Genomic DNA, 17,370 nt, shown 5'->3' with positions numbered 1-17,370 from the left:
CACACAGGCCACACAGGTCTTTCTTGGTGGCTTGGTTAAAGTGAAATTGTTCTTGTTACTCTCTTGGATTTTTAAAAAATCCAACAATGTGCTAGAATTTCCCCCACTGAATTCTCAGACTTCCACAAAGGCACTTTTTTTTTTCAAAACATAGGTTATTTTCAAAGCAGGTGTTCTTTTGTTTGTATGTATGTGGGGAGGGAGACAATAGAAAACTTGTATTCTGCCATTTGGCTCATTAACTGACGTTTTAGTGTTTACCTTAGATCTTTTGATGTGCCATGCTCCCAGAACTGTAAGCTAACAGGATAATTTTACTCATAATTTTTTTACTTTGGCCTCATCTACCTTCTTGGAGATTCCTCCAAAATTGGAAAGGAGTCAGGAGAAGAGAGTCTTTGTTCCAGTCAGTGCTATGAATGCCTAGTTCAGTGCTTGGCATATAGAGACAGTCAAGAAATATTTGCCAAGGGATCAGAATAAGAAACTTAGAAAACCCTAGCATTTAATGATGGACCTCTGTATAATTCCATATTTGAATAATCACTTATACATAGTCTCAAATAAGTATTTATCATCAATTGATTTACAGATTTTAAAATGCATTAATCCACATGCAAGGTATTTCAGTTGTCCCCATCGGACTGAACAATTCAACAATGAAAATTGTCTTTAAATTTTCATATTCTCAGCATAGTAAACATTGGCAGAATAAACAAAGGAATTGGTATTGGGAAAGTGCCTCCACAGGAGGGTATTTTGGTAAAGAGAACCATATTTTTGCTCAGTGAAGGCTGTTGGCTTTATCATTCTAGGCCACAAGGTGTCGCTTCAGAGTAAGATTTTAAAATGCCTTAATTTAGGAGAACTTGGCTATTAACCATTGAATTGGTTCTGTTTAGCACTAAAAAACTATTTTATTGGAAGTATGAATAAATAAATGCAATATGGATACTAAATTTTGTTCACTACAACCTGTGCCCGATAGGCCACCCAAAATAAGGAATTTAGAAGCTCCTCAGATTGCAAGTCTTCAGTTTTCATGGAAATGAGGAAAGCTGTGTTCAAAAGCAAAAGCACACTCCTTCTGCCAGCTATCAACAAATAAATGGAGTTAGCAGTAATTTGAGATTACTTTCATCCAGGGTGTGTTTACTGTTTGTATTTATTTTTGAGGTGCTTTAGTGTGTGGTTATAACCCCTTTAATGTCAAAAAGTCCCAATTAAAAGAGACATATAGTTGTCATGGAAACAAAACTGAGCCAACTGTATGGCTTAGGACCTGCAGCCTTTAATGAATGGACTGATTTCTCTGGAAGAGCTCGTTCTCTGTGTAGAGCCATTTCTTTGTTACAGGTTAAGTACTTTAAAGATTGCCTCTCAGAAAGGGTTCTAAGTGCCACACTATTTCCATGTCCCTGAAGTGGTCTATCTGGATGATACCTCGTTAGCAAGTTTATAAACTCCAAGCAACTTACACAGTATTCCTAGATGCCTCTCTCCCAGGAATGTAACTATTGTCTGTGTCAGCAGACACCCTACTTTACCACACAAGGTGCATGAACATGATAAATTGAAATTCAAGGTCATGATTCAAGCTATTGCTACAAATATGTTGTCAGAAGAGAGAGAGAGAGAAAAAATCCAGACTGGGCAGAACAGGCAACAATGAAAGAAATGCAGTAGTTGTTCGCTAGAGCCTAATTTTGGGGCTAGCTAGAATCCTTTCTAAGTAGTTTCTCTGGGTTCTGACTGGGGTGTAAACACAATGTGAGGTTCAAGCATGAATGCTCTTTGTTTTGAGGCTTGAAGAGGATGATTCTGTACCTAGATGCTTTCCTTGATATTCAAAAATTACCCTTGAAACAATGTACCCCCCTAGGAAATATCCATTCATACTTTTCAAATGAATATGCCTACATCTAAGAACAATGGGAAGAAAGAGATAATGGTTTCTGTAAGTTACCTCTCAAAGTTGAGAGTATTTCTTATGCTTTTCGTTTTAGTTTTTTCTGGAGAGGTTGGTTATAGGCTTTTTCTTTTCCAAGTTTTTCAGTGTGAGAATGTGAAAACTTCTCTAGTGAAAACTTCTCTAGTGAAGTTTTCAGTTTATGAAAATTCTATTACAGCAAACCAGCTAAGGTATCCCATGAAGTTCATCATTCATACGTGATCATTTCATTTATATATCTGGTATTAGTTTAGTACTTTCTGCTTTCGTATCATCCTTTTCTCTCAATTAGGTTTTTATTACATCTCTTGTTTTATTTGTTTTGCTATTTTCTTTTTTTCCTTTTAATAGGAAATAATCTAATTTGACATTTAAACCTAGGTTATTCATTTTTTAAAAAAATATATCTTTTATTTTACCATAGAACATGAACTATTTTGATGTTCTGTTTTCTGTTTTGTGTAATTTTATGGCAAAATTCATTTTCTTTTCCTTCTGTCACCTTGAAGTTTATGACTGTGGTGTAATTTCTGAAAATTAGTATATTTACAGTTCCTCCCAAAAGGTAGTTTTAGCAGATTTTAAAAAGCTAAACTTTATTGATTTCTATTTATTATTTATGTAGCAGATATTTGGGTCGCTAAAGTTTTTAATATTCCCCTATCTCTAGCCTCCCTGTTAGTATTAGAATGAAAATAGATGTTATCTACTTTACCAAGATCCTCTTTTAAGATGTATCTTATATCTTATTTCATAGAAGTTGGGGTATTCTGCAGCATTCATTCATTCATTCATTCTACAAATGTCTGTTATGTGCAAGGTACTTTCCTATGTTGTTAGCTATTCTAGAGAACAAAACAGACAAAGGCCTGCCCTCACTAGAGCTTCCCTTCTAGTGAGGAAGAAAAGTAAAACATGTAGCATGTTACATTGTGAGAAAGTCTAAAACCAAATCAGGGAAGGAGAATCTAAAAGTTGAGAGTGGAATGGAAATTTGAAGTTGGATAGGCACAGGAAACCTTAGTGCAGATGAGGTGGTGGGCGGGGTGGGGAAGGGACTCAAGTCAGAGGAGCAGCAAATGCAAAGGGCTGTAGGTGAGAATATACCTGGGTGTCTGAGGAACTGCAAAGAGACCAGCGTAGTGGAGCAGAGTGAAGGAGAAACTTGCCTCTTTGTTTCTCTACTCTCTGTCCACCATATTGCACAACTCCTTGCACATAGTGACATTCAAATATTTATTAGGTGAATTAATGAAATTAGATTCCAGAACTGTCAGAGGGAAAATCAATAGTGATTAGCTGGATATGTGAGGAGAGAGGGGAAAAGCCAGATGACTTCATGGCTGAACATGTGTGTAGGGACTAAGTGTATGGTGGGGGAACAAAGATTGGTTTGGGGGTGGTAGAAATGGGTTCAAGGCGGAGATGCTGAGTAGGCAAGTTTGCTTCTTAAGAGAGCTCAGGCAGGAGAGGCTTGGGAGATGATAGTTGAAGGTACGGTATTGATGAGATCCTCCAGGGTCCTGGCGTGGGAAAGTAGGTGTGGACAGGGTCCTGGCGTGGGGATGCAGAAAGTGGTATGGATAAATGCTACAGGTGTGACGTCAGGCCTTGGTGATGGAAGGGAAATTAATGGTAAAGAAAAGCAAGAGTCAGGCCAAATGCTAGTGCTGTATTGACAATGGTGGTGCCATTGATTAAGATTAGGACAGCCCGAAGGGAGTGAGGACATGTTTGAGTTGAAAGTGAATATCAGAATAGAAAATATTTAGTAAATGCTGAATTGGAAAGAGAATCCGTATTTAAATCTCATAAGCTGAGGCGCTCAAAGTCACTTGACCTAGTGAGGAGCCAAAATGATCTCATTAATAATGTAGCCTAAAGCTCCAGTGTAACCAGCAGATGGCATACTCCACGAAGTGATCTGAGGAACTGCTAAAGGCCCACCCACATGCCTGGAAACCACCCTACCTTGCCAGCTAGCCTGGAGCCCTGGAAGTGTTTTTGATGGCCAGCCATTACTGCTTTTCTTTTGAGTCAGTCTGTATTTTGCTAAGCAGAGTGTTCCTAAATGTTACGGAGCTCATCAAAGGGAGGCTATTGCTGTGAGTCTTCTTTTAGGCATCAGTAGACTTTAGTGCTTTGATACTTGTCCAGCATGCCAAAGGTAAGTGATTAATAACAGGCAGGGAACTTGCTGCTCACCCAGGTTAGGTATTAACTGGCTAAAAGAGAACAAGATAAACTTGGGACAAAAGAAATGTATGTGTGGTTATTAATGTGCTGTGCTTGCCTTTAGACATATCAGATGGTAGTTTTGCTAAGTGGAAACAGTCAAAATTGGAAGAAGGTGATGTTCCAGGACCCCTTTCCTCAGTGAGAGATGAAGCAGATTTGGCAGGTAACATGCACCCAGCCAGCCCGTCAAAGAAGAGTGTGATAAAAATGTAAGCACTGAATGTACCAACATGAATTACAAGGGAGTTGCAGTTTGAAGATCATAGCAGTTACAGAACTCTCAAAATTAAGCATCCTGTCCTTTCAGAGACGAATAAATTGTTGCACGAATGACAGATAAAAGCAAGCACATCTCCTTCTAGTCATTTGATTTCTGCCTCTTAACTCATCTTTATGGCAATTTTCAGGGCCTAAGGGCTTCCTAAACTTATAGGTCTCTGCTTTAGTTGATAGTTATTAACTGAATTTTTGTGTTGGAAATATCCAATGAAGAATGATCTGAAATGTGGGGTTGACCTTCTGGATGAGTGACGTCTCTATATTTTGAAGCAAGAGACTCCAAGAAAGCAAATTTGGAAGCCCAAAGGTACTAGAGGGCGATGGTTAAGAGCCAGGCAGCCTGGGTTCCAATCCTGAAGCAGTTGGTGTGAGCTTGAACAAGTTATCTGATCTCTTTGTTAAATGTGGATAACAGCGCCTACTTCACATGGTTTTTATGAAGATTAAATGAGTTGACACAGGCAAATCCCTTAGAACAGTGCCAGACCTCTTATGAGCCCTCTTAAAACTTCTGGCATCCAGAAGCTGTTATGCCAGCTTTGCCCCATCACGTCCTCCTTAAAACCTCTTATAACACCTCAGCCTCCTTCTTAGACATAATATCAGTCACTTTGATTTAAAGGACTGTGGAAGTTTGGATAAAATGGGCAGTTACCAGAGAGTGAGTTTGATGGGAAGCAGTTTGAAGTGCCCGCTGTAAGGACTCTGGGCTTGAATTGGCCTTGTCGCCACAACCTGAGTCAGCCCTGCTGCAGTCAGAGCCAGGCAGCCATGGGGCTTCATGGGTGGGCTTTGTGCTTCTGTCTGACTGTCTGTCTCTGGGCAGCTGATGGACCTACCACATGTTTTTCAAGCACTTTGTTTTACTTAACATTCTATTTTTATTGTCCAGAAGGCATTTCTTCTCCATCCCTGGCAGTTGTGCCAGAGAACTTGAATAGTTCTGCTGTTATCACAACCTTCGAAAACTTCACTAGAGAACTGAAAAGAAAATATGAGGTAATGGTGCACTAACAATGAAAAGCTAGCTCATTATGAGCTTAAAGTAACAAGTTGATATTATTCATTAATACTGTTGTTAACCATTCATGTGTGAAGATATTCCTGAGTCTTTTGGAGAGGTAAATTTGTCTTAGCTGTAGTCACTGATTTTAGAGCCTCTATGAATCATGGTTTGTATTTATAAGGCAGCTACAATAGGACCAGAAGGACCTAAATGGAAATCGGACTCATGGTTTGGTTTCATTGATAGCATTCTCAGATAACTGAACTTCCAGGAAGCAATGCAAGACAAGGAAGAAGGGGGAAAGGAAACATGTAGATAAGAGGTGTCTGGGACAAAGATGGAGTTAGGTTGTGGGTGAGTAGTCAGCTAAGTGGCATATCTTTGTGACACTACAAATATAGTTTGTCCTAAAACTTTATCTGCCAGATGAACTTAAAAACCATTTCTGTCCCCTCCTCTTTTGTCCTATTTGTATATCTCTAGAGTTATTTATTAGCATATTTGTGAGAAATATCTTACCCTAATATATATTCATTTAACTAACTTGGAAGATCTCCAAAGTCTTATTTTCTACAATACCAATGTTAATTTATAATGGAAGTTTGTACATAATATTCAATATGTATATCAATAGTATAAACGTAAGTTTTTTTTTTAATTTTAGCTTACTTTTTATTGGTACCTACACTGAGGAAATAACATGGGAGATGTATAATGTGGTGCCTTGTCATAATTCTTTAGCAGTAATATTTGCTATGAATATTATGTACTGTCAACCAACATCTTTTTACTGTAAAACCTGCACTCAATTTACATAGTTGTGGTTAACCCAAATGTGATCATTTTGTTATTGTTGTTATGGTTTAGCTTAGGTACAAAAGGAGTGCACTTAATTCAGAATATGCAAAGCAAGCACCAGATTGCCTAATAAAACTTTTAAACCAGATACATCAGTGCAGGTAAGTATTGGCTTTCAAAACAAGTTCATAAAAGTGCGATTTCTCATGTTTGTCTCATGACCACAGTCGTGGTCATGAAGAATTGAAGGTTGGGTAGATTTGAGGTTTGATACATTGTTTAACCCTGCCAAGTGTCTGGTTTTCCATTCATAAGGTGAGGAGTTGAATTAAAGGCCCTTCTTAAGCCTCTTTATGGTCTAAAATACTGTTCTTAAAAAATCCATAATCCAATTGTGAAAAGCATGGATATATATGTAGAAAATGCTGGTTAAATGATATATGGTATATACATACAGTGGGATATTATTCAGCCTTATGAAAGAATAAAATTCTGATATAAGCTAGAACACAGATAAACTTTGAGGACATTATGCTAAGTGAAATGGACAAAAGGACATGTATGATTCCTCTTACATGAGGTACCTAGAATAGGCAAATTCATAGAGATAGAAGGTAGTATAGAGGATAGTGGTAGTTGAGGGAGTAGAAAATGGGAAGTTATCATTTAATCAATACAGAGTTTCTGTTTGGGATGATGGAAGAATTCTGGAAATGGATAGTGGTGATGGTTGTACAACATTGTGAATGTACTTAATGCTACTGAATTGTATACTTAAAATGGTTAATGGGTAAATCTTATATATATTTTGCCACAATAAAAAATATTACACCCTCATGCACATATGTGCACACATACCCCTATGACCGTGTAGCAAGAAGTCCAAGGGGCCAAGATTTTAGATATGAAAGACAAGAAATGCAAGTGGGGAGATGGGTTTCTGTAGTGATTAGTGTTAATTCAGAGTGATTATAATGGAAGTGCTTCTAGAATGAGGTTTTAGAAACAAAGATTTGAATGGTATAGGGAAGATGAAAACAGAGATTTTTCCTGTTAAAGTGAATGGCCTGTAAATGTAGGAGGGGAAGAAAGTGACGGCAAGTTGGTTTTCTTAACTGAAGTAGAAAGTTTCTTAGGGAAGAATACATAATATGAATAGAAATTTGTAATTTTTTTCATACATTTATACATGCAATGCATACAATTCTCAAAACAAGTCCATGAAAAACTTTGGACTTGTGGAACTTTCATTATCTTTTAGATGGCATACATTGATCCATTTTTTCATTCAGCAAATGAACACTGAGCAGTGCTAGGTGCTAGGTCTTGTGCTACCTGCAGGAGTGCCATGAGAACAAGCTCTATAAGCATCTTGTCTTCATGGAATTTTTAGCATAATTGAGAAGACACAAAGCAAGTGAACAAATAAACACTTTACATGGTGATTTGGCACAGGATAGTGACTGTTAGAAATTTCAGAGCTAAAACAGAAGTGAGAAAAAAATTTGTTAGCCACTTTTAGCTTTCAGAGCTAGCTTAAGGCAAGAGAAAGATGAGTAAGGGAAAGGTAAGAAGCAATGGGGAGCCATGGTTGGTGGTATAGTGGCTTCCAGCCTAGGTCTGGCATTGGTCCTCTTTTCCCTCCAGTCATCTCTCCTTTGCTCTTCAGAGTATGATTCGAAATACTTGAAGCTTCCTTTGGGCTTCTGTTGAAAGGCTAAATCAAAGTTTGCACAGTTAAGTTTCAGCGGGGTGAGGATGAGCAGGCAGTGAGGGGAGGGATAAGAAGAGAGACATGTATTCTTAAAACAAGAAATATCTGTATAGAAAATATGAAGTATTTTTGCAATAAGAGAATTAAGAGTATCTTTTGTCACATCCAAGCAGTCCCAATGAAATTTGTTTTTACTTTTATTAGACTTAATAAACTAGAGCAGTTTAACAATTTTGTTCTTCAAGAGCTGAGCAATCTTGAGAAGAATATTCTGGCTCTGAAATACCTTGAGAGGGATGTTATGGTAAGTTCTTTTTGTTTAGAATATTTTCTGTGACTTAAGAGAATCTGTTCTAGGGTAGAATAACTGCTTACTACTTAAATACACCTTTTGTTCAATTTTAGGAATTTTGGGAGAAACAATCTGATGATCTGAAATCATTCTGTGATCTGCAAGTGCTGAGGTATTTTTTTTAAATAAATATTCTTTCTAGAAGTATCTTAGTTGAAAAATAAAGTACTGCTTTAGCTAGAGTGTGGGTGGTTGACGTTCATAAAACCTCATGTTAGTAGCTAAATAGTTGCTTTTTAAAAAAAAAAAAAAACAGGAACTTCTTTGGCACTCCCTGAGCATTGAGTGTGGCTAAGGATATCAACCTAGAAGTGTAAATTTTGAAAAGTGTAAATAGGATCATCCAGATTTCAGTATTTTTGATCCAAATTGTTTTATTTTTAAGCAGTATTTTTAGATATTGAAATGAGTAGATTTTGAGCAAAATATTTAGATTTCTGAGTAAATAGTTGATTTTCAGTTATGTGTTGAATTATGTTCTTGATAGACTATATTGTATATATTTTACATGTATATATTTTAAATATATGAGTATATATTAAACAACAGGTGGGGTTATCCTACCTCACATTCTTTTCACTGTGATTACTCAGTGTACATTCTGAGGCTGCTGCTTCAATCCATCTGGAATGTTGTTCCATTTTCTGGAGTGTAAGGAATAGAATAATGGAGAGGGGAGCCCTTCATTCCTCTGCTTTTGCTCTGAGAGAAATTCTAATGTTTTCTTCCTGCTTGAACAATCAAAGGAATCCCTATATAAATCTGCAATGATTAAAGCTTTATCTACTGGTTGAGAATCAGCTTCTGTCACAGAAATCTAGTCACATGGTTTTAGGAAGGATATTATTCTGATTATACCATGTATTTCAAAGAACAGCAACACTTTTGATATTTGAGTTATCCATCCTCTGTTATTCCATTTAACACAATTAATAATAATGACAGTATGGACCACAGATTTTCAAAATATTTCACACACACAGATCTCCCTCCATGTACCATTATACATCATTAAAGGGGGTATGCTTTTAAACCTCTTCACTGGATGTTCCAGATTATAAATGGTTCTCAAACTTCTTGGAATTAGAACCTCTTAACACTTAAAAAATTTATTGAAAGTCCCCAAAGAACTTTTTCTTTATGAGTTCTATCCATAAACATTTTCCATATTAAAAGTTGAAACTGAGATTTAGAACATATGTTTATTTAAAAATAACACATAAATATGTACATATTGATATAAGTAACATTTTTTACAAAATATAACCAGAGTTTTCAAAACAAACATGTGAGAAGAGTAGAATTGTTTTGTTTTTGCAAATCTCTTTAATGTCTGTCTTCATAGAAGACAGCTGCATTCTCATATCTGCTTCTGAATTCAATCTGTTGTGATATCACATGTCATGTAGCCTCTGAAAAACTAAACTGTGTATTTGTGAGAAGGTAAGGATTTAAAAAGCAAATAACGTCTTAGAATTGTTACCATTTACCAAAATAAATTTGGACCCCACAGAACCTTTGGAAGCTTAGTTTCCTTAGGAGTCCCCAAGAAAAAGGATTCCAAAGACTCACACTTTGAGAACTGCTAATATGAAACAACATTGTAATAAGCCTCAGAGAACATTATACTCCCTAGTCTTCTGAAATCTGGAGACTTCACTTATTTTGACTGAAACCCAGATTTTAGACAACTGTCTCTTCAGTTCATACAGATTACATTGTAGGATATTAATTATCATTACATTCATCTTCCGTGCTAACAGGCCCCTGTGCATTTAGAATACCTCAAAGAACAAAAATTACTTCTAACTATACATCTCTCAGGGTTTTGCATTTGCTCTCCTCTCTTCTGAATACCTAAGGAAACCACCCTGTGGCTTGCTGATGAGAGATGATGGTGATACTCTTAGCTCACACTGCATACTTACTGGGTACCAGGCTCTGGGCTAAGCACTTGAAGTTCCTGTGAGACTTAAAGAGGTTAATTAACTTGGTTGAGATCCAGTTTCTGAATCTGGTTGGTATCCAGTGTTTGTCCTTTTGTCATATTTGCACATTGTTTGGCTTTACATATTTTTCTAGGGAGGTAAGAAGGACATTCCTCAGACTAGATTATTTCAGCCCCTAGCACAGTGCTACAGAGAGATGGGGATTCAATGATTTGAATGGTGGTCATAAAATACTTCTGTATATGTTGTGACAATGCTTAAAATGGAATCAAGTAAAACATTAACCTCTTATGTTGATATCTTGAATTGGCCATTGACCCTCCTTGACTAACATCAGTAACATAACAATCTATGAAATGACTCTATGGTATATTTATGTACATGTATGTGTATTTTTATTTTTAAATTGCCTAATGTGAACATAATGAGATAGTCCAATTTCTTCTAGGCTAAATGAAATTCAGTCTTCATGAGGAAAGCCAAAGCCCAGTTTTGTTATTGCATTCTTGGGGTAGGTACAAAGGTTTACTTTGTTCAGTCGATGTGAATTGGAATGGAGAAAACAAGCACTAAAAGATACTCTAACACTTTGTCCATGTTACAGCTCTTCCACTGAGCGTCCTTCTCTTTCACACTGTCTCCCATCCTAGCAATTATCCTTTTGGATCTAGGTCATTCATTCAGTAAACATCTATTATTGAGTGCTTGCTGTGCATCAAGCACTGTGCTAACCATGGAAATACAATGGTTAATACACAGACATGTTCCCACCCCCATTAAAAATAAATTCCCTGAAAGAAGACAGAAAAAAAGACAAGGAAAATAATTGTAAGTTTACTAAGTGCTTTGAGGGATACTAGCAAAGTGCTTTGGCAGAGAGCAATGGTATGAAATAACAGTTTCAGATAGGATGGCCATCAAAGATTTCTCTAAAGAAGTGACATTTAAGGTGGGGTTTCAAGAATAGGAAGGAGCTAGACTTGTGAACAGTTTAAAGCAACTGATTTGGGTGGGAGAGAACTTGACATCTTTGAGGAACAGAAAGTTCTTGGATCACAGTGGTGTAAGGGGAACAGTTATTTGAAATGAAATTGGAAGCATGGCTGACTCGCTGTTGACCTTGTTGAAGAGTTTGGATTTTATACTAAGGGTGAAGGAAAATATGGATGGGTTTAGAGCAAAGGCATTGGGGGTGAGGGTAATATAGTCTGATTGTATTTTAAGAAAATCATTCCAGTCACTGTGTTGAGAATTTATTGGAGAAGTGAAGAATAGAGGAGGAAAGCTCAGCTGGAGGGCTTAAGAGATGGTGATAAATGGAGAAATTCCAGATCCATTTTGAAGCTAGAACTAATAAATTACTGACAGATAGAAGCGGTAAGTAGGTAAAGGAAGAAGAAATATGGATGGCTCTTAGGTTTCTGTCTTTTAATAGTTAGATTGATGATGTTGCCAATTAGAGAGGTAGAGAAGACTTGGGGTGGGAGAAATGTATGGGTCAAGCAGAATCTCGAGTTCATTTGTTAACATTTTAACTTTCAGATGTCTAGTTTTGATGAGAACCTGCAATAATGGACAGTTTGTCAGAATAATACAGTTTAATAAAGGAGACTCCCAAATATATGGGATAACTTAGGCAAATATTCATAGAAGAAATAAAATTGATAAAGAATTCTTGTGCAAACGTGTATGGTCCAGATTGCAGCATGAGGATATCTGTGGAATACTTTAGCGCTGTTGACTAAATAGTACTAGACTTCAGTACTATCACAGCACATGGAAGAATAAAAATTCCCCAATTTTTAAATAAATCTTGAATACAATACAGACATCCAACAAAAATTGCATAGGGAACCATAGAACAATCTGTTAAAATAACTAAGCCAAAATTCTAAGCAAAATATTGGCAGACATAATTTAACAGCTTTTAAAGGAATGATGTCATGACCAAGTGAAATTTATTCCAGGAAAACAAAGGTAGTTTCATATTAGGGGATCAAGTAATACATCAATTACTAATAGATCTAGGGAGAAAAATTATTATGATTCTCTCCATGTATTTCAAAAGGCATTTGAAAAAATTGTACATCTGTTTGAATTTTTATAAAACTAAGTAAAATAGTAGAAACAAGATATTCTTTAGAATGATAAATCTCAGTCCGAAAACCACTATCATGCTTAATGGAGAAAATCTAAATGCATTATTACTAAAATCAGGACCAATGGGTGGAGAGACTAAGTAACAAAAAAGTATCAATTTTATTATGGCAGAGAGCAGAGGAAGAAGCTCTCTTCTGACTCCTGTAAGGGCACTGATCTCACTCATGAGGGCCCTACTCTCATGACCTCGTTTACTGTAATCACCTCCCAAAGCCTCTACTTCCTAATACCGTCACATGTGAGGAAGGGGTTCAGCATATGAGTTTAAGGGTGGGGGGGGCGGGCACAAATATTCAGTCCTTAATATGGGATCAGTCTCAGTGGGATCCGAAGTTGCGACAGTGGAAGAAGGAGAGCAGACATCTTGGAAAGGCCAGAATGTGTGGTCGGAAAGTGGGATATTAAGAATCAAGATTTCGGGCGTGAGAAGTCTGTGAAGATGACAAAATCTGAGAATGTGGCTGTATTGAGATAGAAGAAAATGCTGTAGGAGGTGAGGCGTCAGAGAACTGAGAGGCCAGAGCATGAAGTTGAGTCCTTTGTGATGATGTTGCAATTACTAGTAAGGCTGACAGGAAGCAACTGAACAGAGGGGCCAGGATGATGAATGCATAAGTCAGATGGATGGCATATAATCAGCAGTGAGGTTTCTGCAGGAGAAGGAAAAATGACCTGTGCGAGGCAGTGGGGAGCAAGTAGAATACCTGCCTTTGCACCTGGCCATGAAGTAATGTGATAACAGAAAAAAAAAAGCTTTTAATTGAGAGGGTATGGGGGGATGTGGTACCTTCAGAAATCAGCCAGGTTTTAGTTAAAAGAAGGAGGCAAAGAGATATTTTTTTCCAAGAGGAAGCTAAGGATATTAAGGAGTTTGCTGTTGACAGATCAAATTGTAAGGGTTGGACAGGAAGACCTCCACAGGGTGGGCAAAGGTAGTATATGGAGGCAGAAGAAGAGATGTACAAGCAACATCAGATAAGAATGTGGAGAATAATGGCTGTCTTTTGGTAGTTATTAAGGCAAAGAGGAATTTGAGACTGAATGGGATTGACTGTGAGAGATTTTTAAAGGAGGAAGTTTATAGAGTTATCTCTGTGAGCCTACTACTTCCCTGAACTGTCCAGCAGCTCCTGGGGCTACCACTCCATGAGCGTTCTGTGGTGTTGTGAGGCCCACAGAGTCAATAAATCTGAATGTGTGGAACAACCACCAACTGTTCTGTGCTTGGATACAGTCACTTTAAGGACAGCAAGTTTCCCGCCCAGTTAGATTCTTGTGAATATTATTTCGTTCACTCCCACAGCATTTAATAATGGGGCTTTTAAAACACATATCCACTTGCGGTTTTCTTCAATTTAGATGTCTGAACTAGATTTCCTAAGTAAGCCATATCCCAGTACATTTTTATAAGAGTGCAATTCCATTTCCCTTGAGTGTAGTAAGTATAAAAAAAAAAATGTGTTTTGTCATTTTATTTGAGAGTAAATGAAGTGGATGATTTTTAAAAACTCCAGGGTGATTTTTTTCACTTCTAGGAAATTAAAGATTAAGTAGGACTATACAAGGACATGTACATGATATGTATTATAAACAGTTCTAATAGAGAGAGACTGGCAAGTGCCTAAATGTTCAGCTAGAGTTCAGTTAAATAGAGCCATACATTCATATGATATACCATGCAGTTATCAAAAAGAAAGATTTAGATCATATTAATTGACATGGGAAGACATTTAACCGTGAGTAAAAAAATTAAAGCTTGTTTTAAAGCAGCATTTATAACATCCCATTTGTTTTAAATGTTAGATGAGGATGTATATATTCATTCTCTCAATAAATTGTTGAGTCTCTTAGGTGCGAGGAACTGTCTTAGTAGCTGCGGTGAAACAATGCCTGAGCGGTCCTTGACCTCACAGATTGTATGTTTTAGTAGGATAGACAGATGGTAAGCAAGGAAATAAGAATTCACGATAGTGCTTAGTGCTAAGAAGGAAAAAGTGTGAGAGACTCCTAGTGTGGAAGGAGAGTCAAGTTAAACCTCTCTAAAGAAGTGACATTTGGACTAAAACTTGAGGGATGAGATAGAGCCAGGTGTGAAGATAGTGGGGGAAGACCATTTCACAGTGAATGGCCAAGACAGCTGTCTGAGGCCATAAGAAGCTTGAAATGTGCTAGGAATTCAGTGAGGACAAAACAAAAGTAGGGAGGGCAGAGTAGTATAAGCTGAGCTTGAGAGGTGGGGTGTATGTGATGTTGGGGGTCACCCAGGGCCTTACGGACCATGGTTAGGAAATTGGATTTTATTCCAGTTGTAGTGAAAGGGATACTAGTAAAAAACTGTTCTCAAGGCCTTTGTGTGTATGTTGGGGTGGGGAATGGGATGATGTGGGCAAGTGGAGGTGGAGCTGGGAGGGTTGCTGATGGATTAGATGTGGTGGGAGGGGAAAAGCCAGGATTAAGGACCATGTTCAGGTCTGGGGCGTGAGCAACTTGGTGGAAATTAGTGTCATTTAAGGAGATAGTGAAGATTGAGAAAGGTCCAGTTTTATTGGTAGGGGGAGGGGGAAGATGTAGATAGATATTAAAAAGTTTGATTAGTGATGTCTATTCATTTTGTGGTTTTAGTGTCTGAATGGAGTTGTCATGTAAGTAACTGGATTCTTGAGACAAAGTCATGGCAGAGGGCTGAGCATAAGATTGACTGAGTTGACTTAGGAACTAAGAATAGAGAGAAGTCCCAGGACAAAATCCAATGTGTTGAAGTTAGGTAAAGGAGGTAAAGCCAGCAAAAAAGGATAAGAAAGAGTTGACCAATGAGATAAGGAGGGGGTAGTGTTACAGAAGATGAATTTTTGTGTGTATATATTTATGAATAATTGAGATTCTAGAAGATGTTCATCAAAATGTCAACTGTGGTTATTTCTATATGATTAAATTTTAGATGAATTTACTTTCTAAGGCTATTCTATAATTTAATCCAAGATATGAATTGCTTTTGTGTAGTAGACTCAAACAGCATAACATTTAAAAAGCAAAGAGTTAAATTTTTCCCCTCTCCCTAACCTTCCCTTTTATCTATGATCCAGGGATAACGATCTCTTTACAGTTTGGTATTTATTCCTCCAGATATTTTTGTCCATAATTACAGAAGAATACATACGAATGTCTGTATAAATATACACATGTATATTTTTAAGTAACATAAATGGTATACTAAATATTATTTATATCGTTCTTGCTTTGTTCTCTCAGAATAAAGGTAGGATTTCATTCCAAGTCAAAAATATGGATCTACTTTTTTCTGAAAAATAGCTCCAAAATAGTTTATAACTTATACATTCAATTCTCTATTGATGAACATCAGGTGATTTTAAATTATTATTACAAATAAATTTGTAGTGAACACCCTTGAATATATCTTTAAAGACTTTCATTATCAAGAAAAAAATACCATTTTCTTTTGGAGAAACAACAACTCTTTAAATCAAAATAGTACTGAAAGAGGCTGTGGAAAAAAGGCTAATCTGGGCTAAGAATATTAAACTAATTCCCAGCCCTACTGGAGAATTGGATCAAATGTGAATTAACCATACGTGTTACAGTTGGTCACATGTAACAGAAATCAGATTCCAGCAGCTAAACCAAAGAGGGATTTTATCCATCCCCCAGTAAGCAGCAGCAGCCCAGGGGGAGGTCATCCAGGGCTGGTGTACAGTAGCTTTCAGCAGTCATTAGAGACCCAGGTTTTTTTTTAGCTCCCTGCACTGCCATTCTTCCTGGGGCTTTGGGCTTTATAGTCACCTACCGCTGCTCTACCTCTTTTTATTTGTAATTTTGTTCATGATAAATAGCTATCTTTTCTTGAACATTGGAGGAAAAAATAACTTGCTGTGTTATAGACTTTTGAGAGTTAGCATATTTAAGAGATTTTTGAGGGTGATTTTGACTCTAGCTAGTTTTCACAGGTACACTGACTTTAGCTTCCAGTGGCCGTGTAAGATGCAACTTCACCGAAAATCTGAGTTAGGGCTGTAACTGATAAAAAGGAGTGACATTCATATTAGCTCACTGATTTTTGAGAGTGGGGGATAGTTCAAGCTTGAATAACCCTCTTTTCTCTTTTTCCCTTTCCACCAGTCTGAGATGCCTGAAGAAGAAAAAGTTGACTCTTCCACACAAGTGGTGCTTTGGTACCCTGAGCTCATTCATTTTACTCCACGCCAAACAGAATCCCTGAGAACTCCTGAGTTAGAATCGAATAGAATCGAATCAACTAGAATAGAATAGAATTTGTTGGTGGTTTGCAATTGTGTTATTGTCCATTTGTTCACAAAAGTTAAACTTTTGTATTAAAATTTGGCAAGAAAAAAAAGGAAGTTCAGGATGTTTAACAACGTGGAGTGTTGTGGCTTTTTTAAAACATGATTTTAAAAGTAAAATTGATTTTTACTTGAGAATGTCAAGTTTTGTGGGGAAAAGTATTTTAGCAGCATCTGTATACATACTATTTAGTATATTCTTTGAAGGAGAATTTAATTTGAATGTGATGAAAATATCTCAGATGAAGATGAAGTATTTTGAAATAGTTTTTTCATTTAATCTACAAATATTCTAGTTTCTCCAGCACTTTAACAAAATTGCCAGATTTAGGAGAGGAGAAATATTCATCATGTGATTATTACTGAATGCTCTAATAACTTCTGAGCACATGAAGTTGCATATACAGTTGAGTGTTTGAATTTATTTTAGGAAAATGAAACCTATGCAATTTAAGGCCATCTACAAAGTAATTTTGTTCATGATTTGGATAAATAAAGTCAATGACTGTAGACTGAAAATAGTTTATTCATTATGTAGTATAACTTGGTTGTGTAATAGAGGTTATTTGTAGTTTAATCTGCTCTACCTCTAAGTATTATCCCAGCA

The 17,370-nt window shown here is 36.9% G+C and overlaps 1 protein-coding gene across 1 annotated transcript in view; it reads left to right on the top strand.

Moving 5' to 3' along the window:
- The window catches only part of SYCP2L (synaptonemal complex protein 2 like), a 73,877-nt gene that overhangs the window by 52,808 nt on the left and 3,699 nt on the right, over positions 1-17,370 (top strand). Inside the window, exons 26-31 of the mRNA XM_015587267.1 lie at positions 4,251-4,352; positions 5,361-5,467; positions 6,342-6,433; positions 8,191-8,290; positions 8,392-8,450; positions 16,582-16,634. Of these exons, the coding sequence (XP_015442753.1) occupies positions 4,251-4,352; positions 5,361-5,467; positions 6,342-6,433; positions 8,191-8,290; positions 8,392-8,450; positions 16,582-16,634 (513 nt within the window). The remainder of the gene's footprint in view (positions 1-4,250; positions 4,353-5,360; positions 5,468-6,341; positions 6,434-8,190; positions 8,291-8,391; positions 8,451-16,581; positions 16,635-17,370) is intronic.

The sequence above is a fragment of the Pteropus alecto genome, unplaced genomic scaffold (assembly GCF_000325575.1).
Source record: "Pteropus alecto unplaced genomic scaffold, ASM32557v1 scaffold121, whole genome shotgun sequence".
NCBI classification, from domain to species: domain Eukaryota; kingdom Metazoa; phylum Chordata; class Mammalia; order Chiroptera; family Pteropodidae; genus Pteropus; species Pteropus alecto.
The sequence above is the reverse complement of the archived record's forward strand: the minus strand, read 5'-3'. Positions and strand labels throughout refer to the sequence as shown.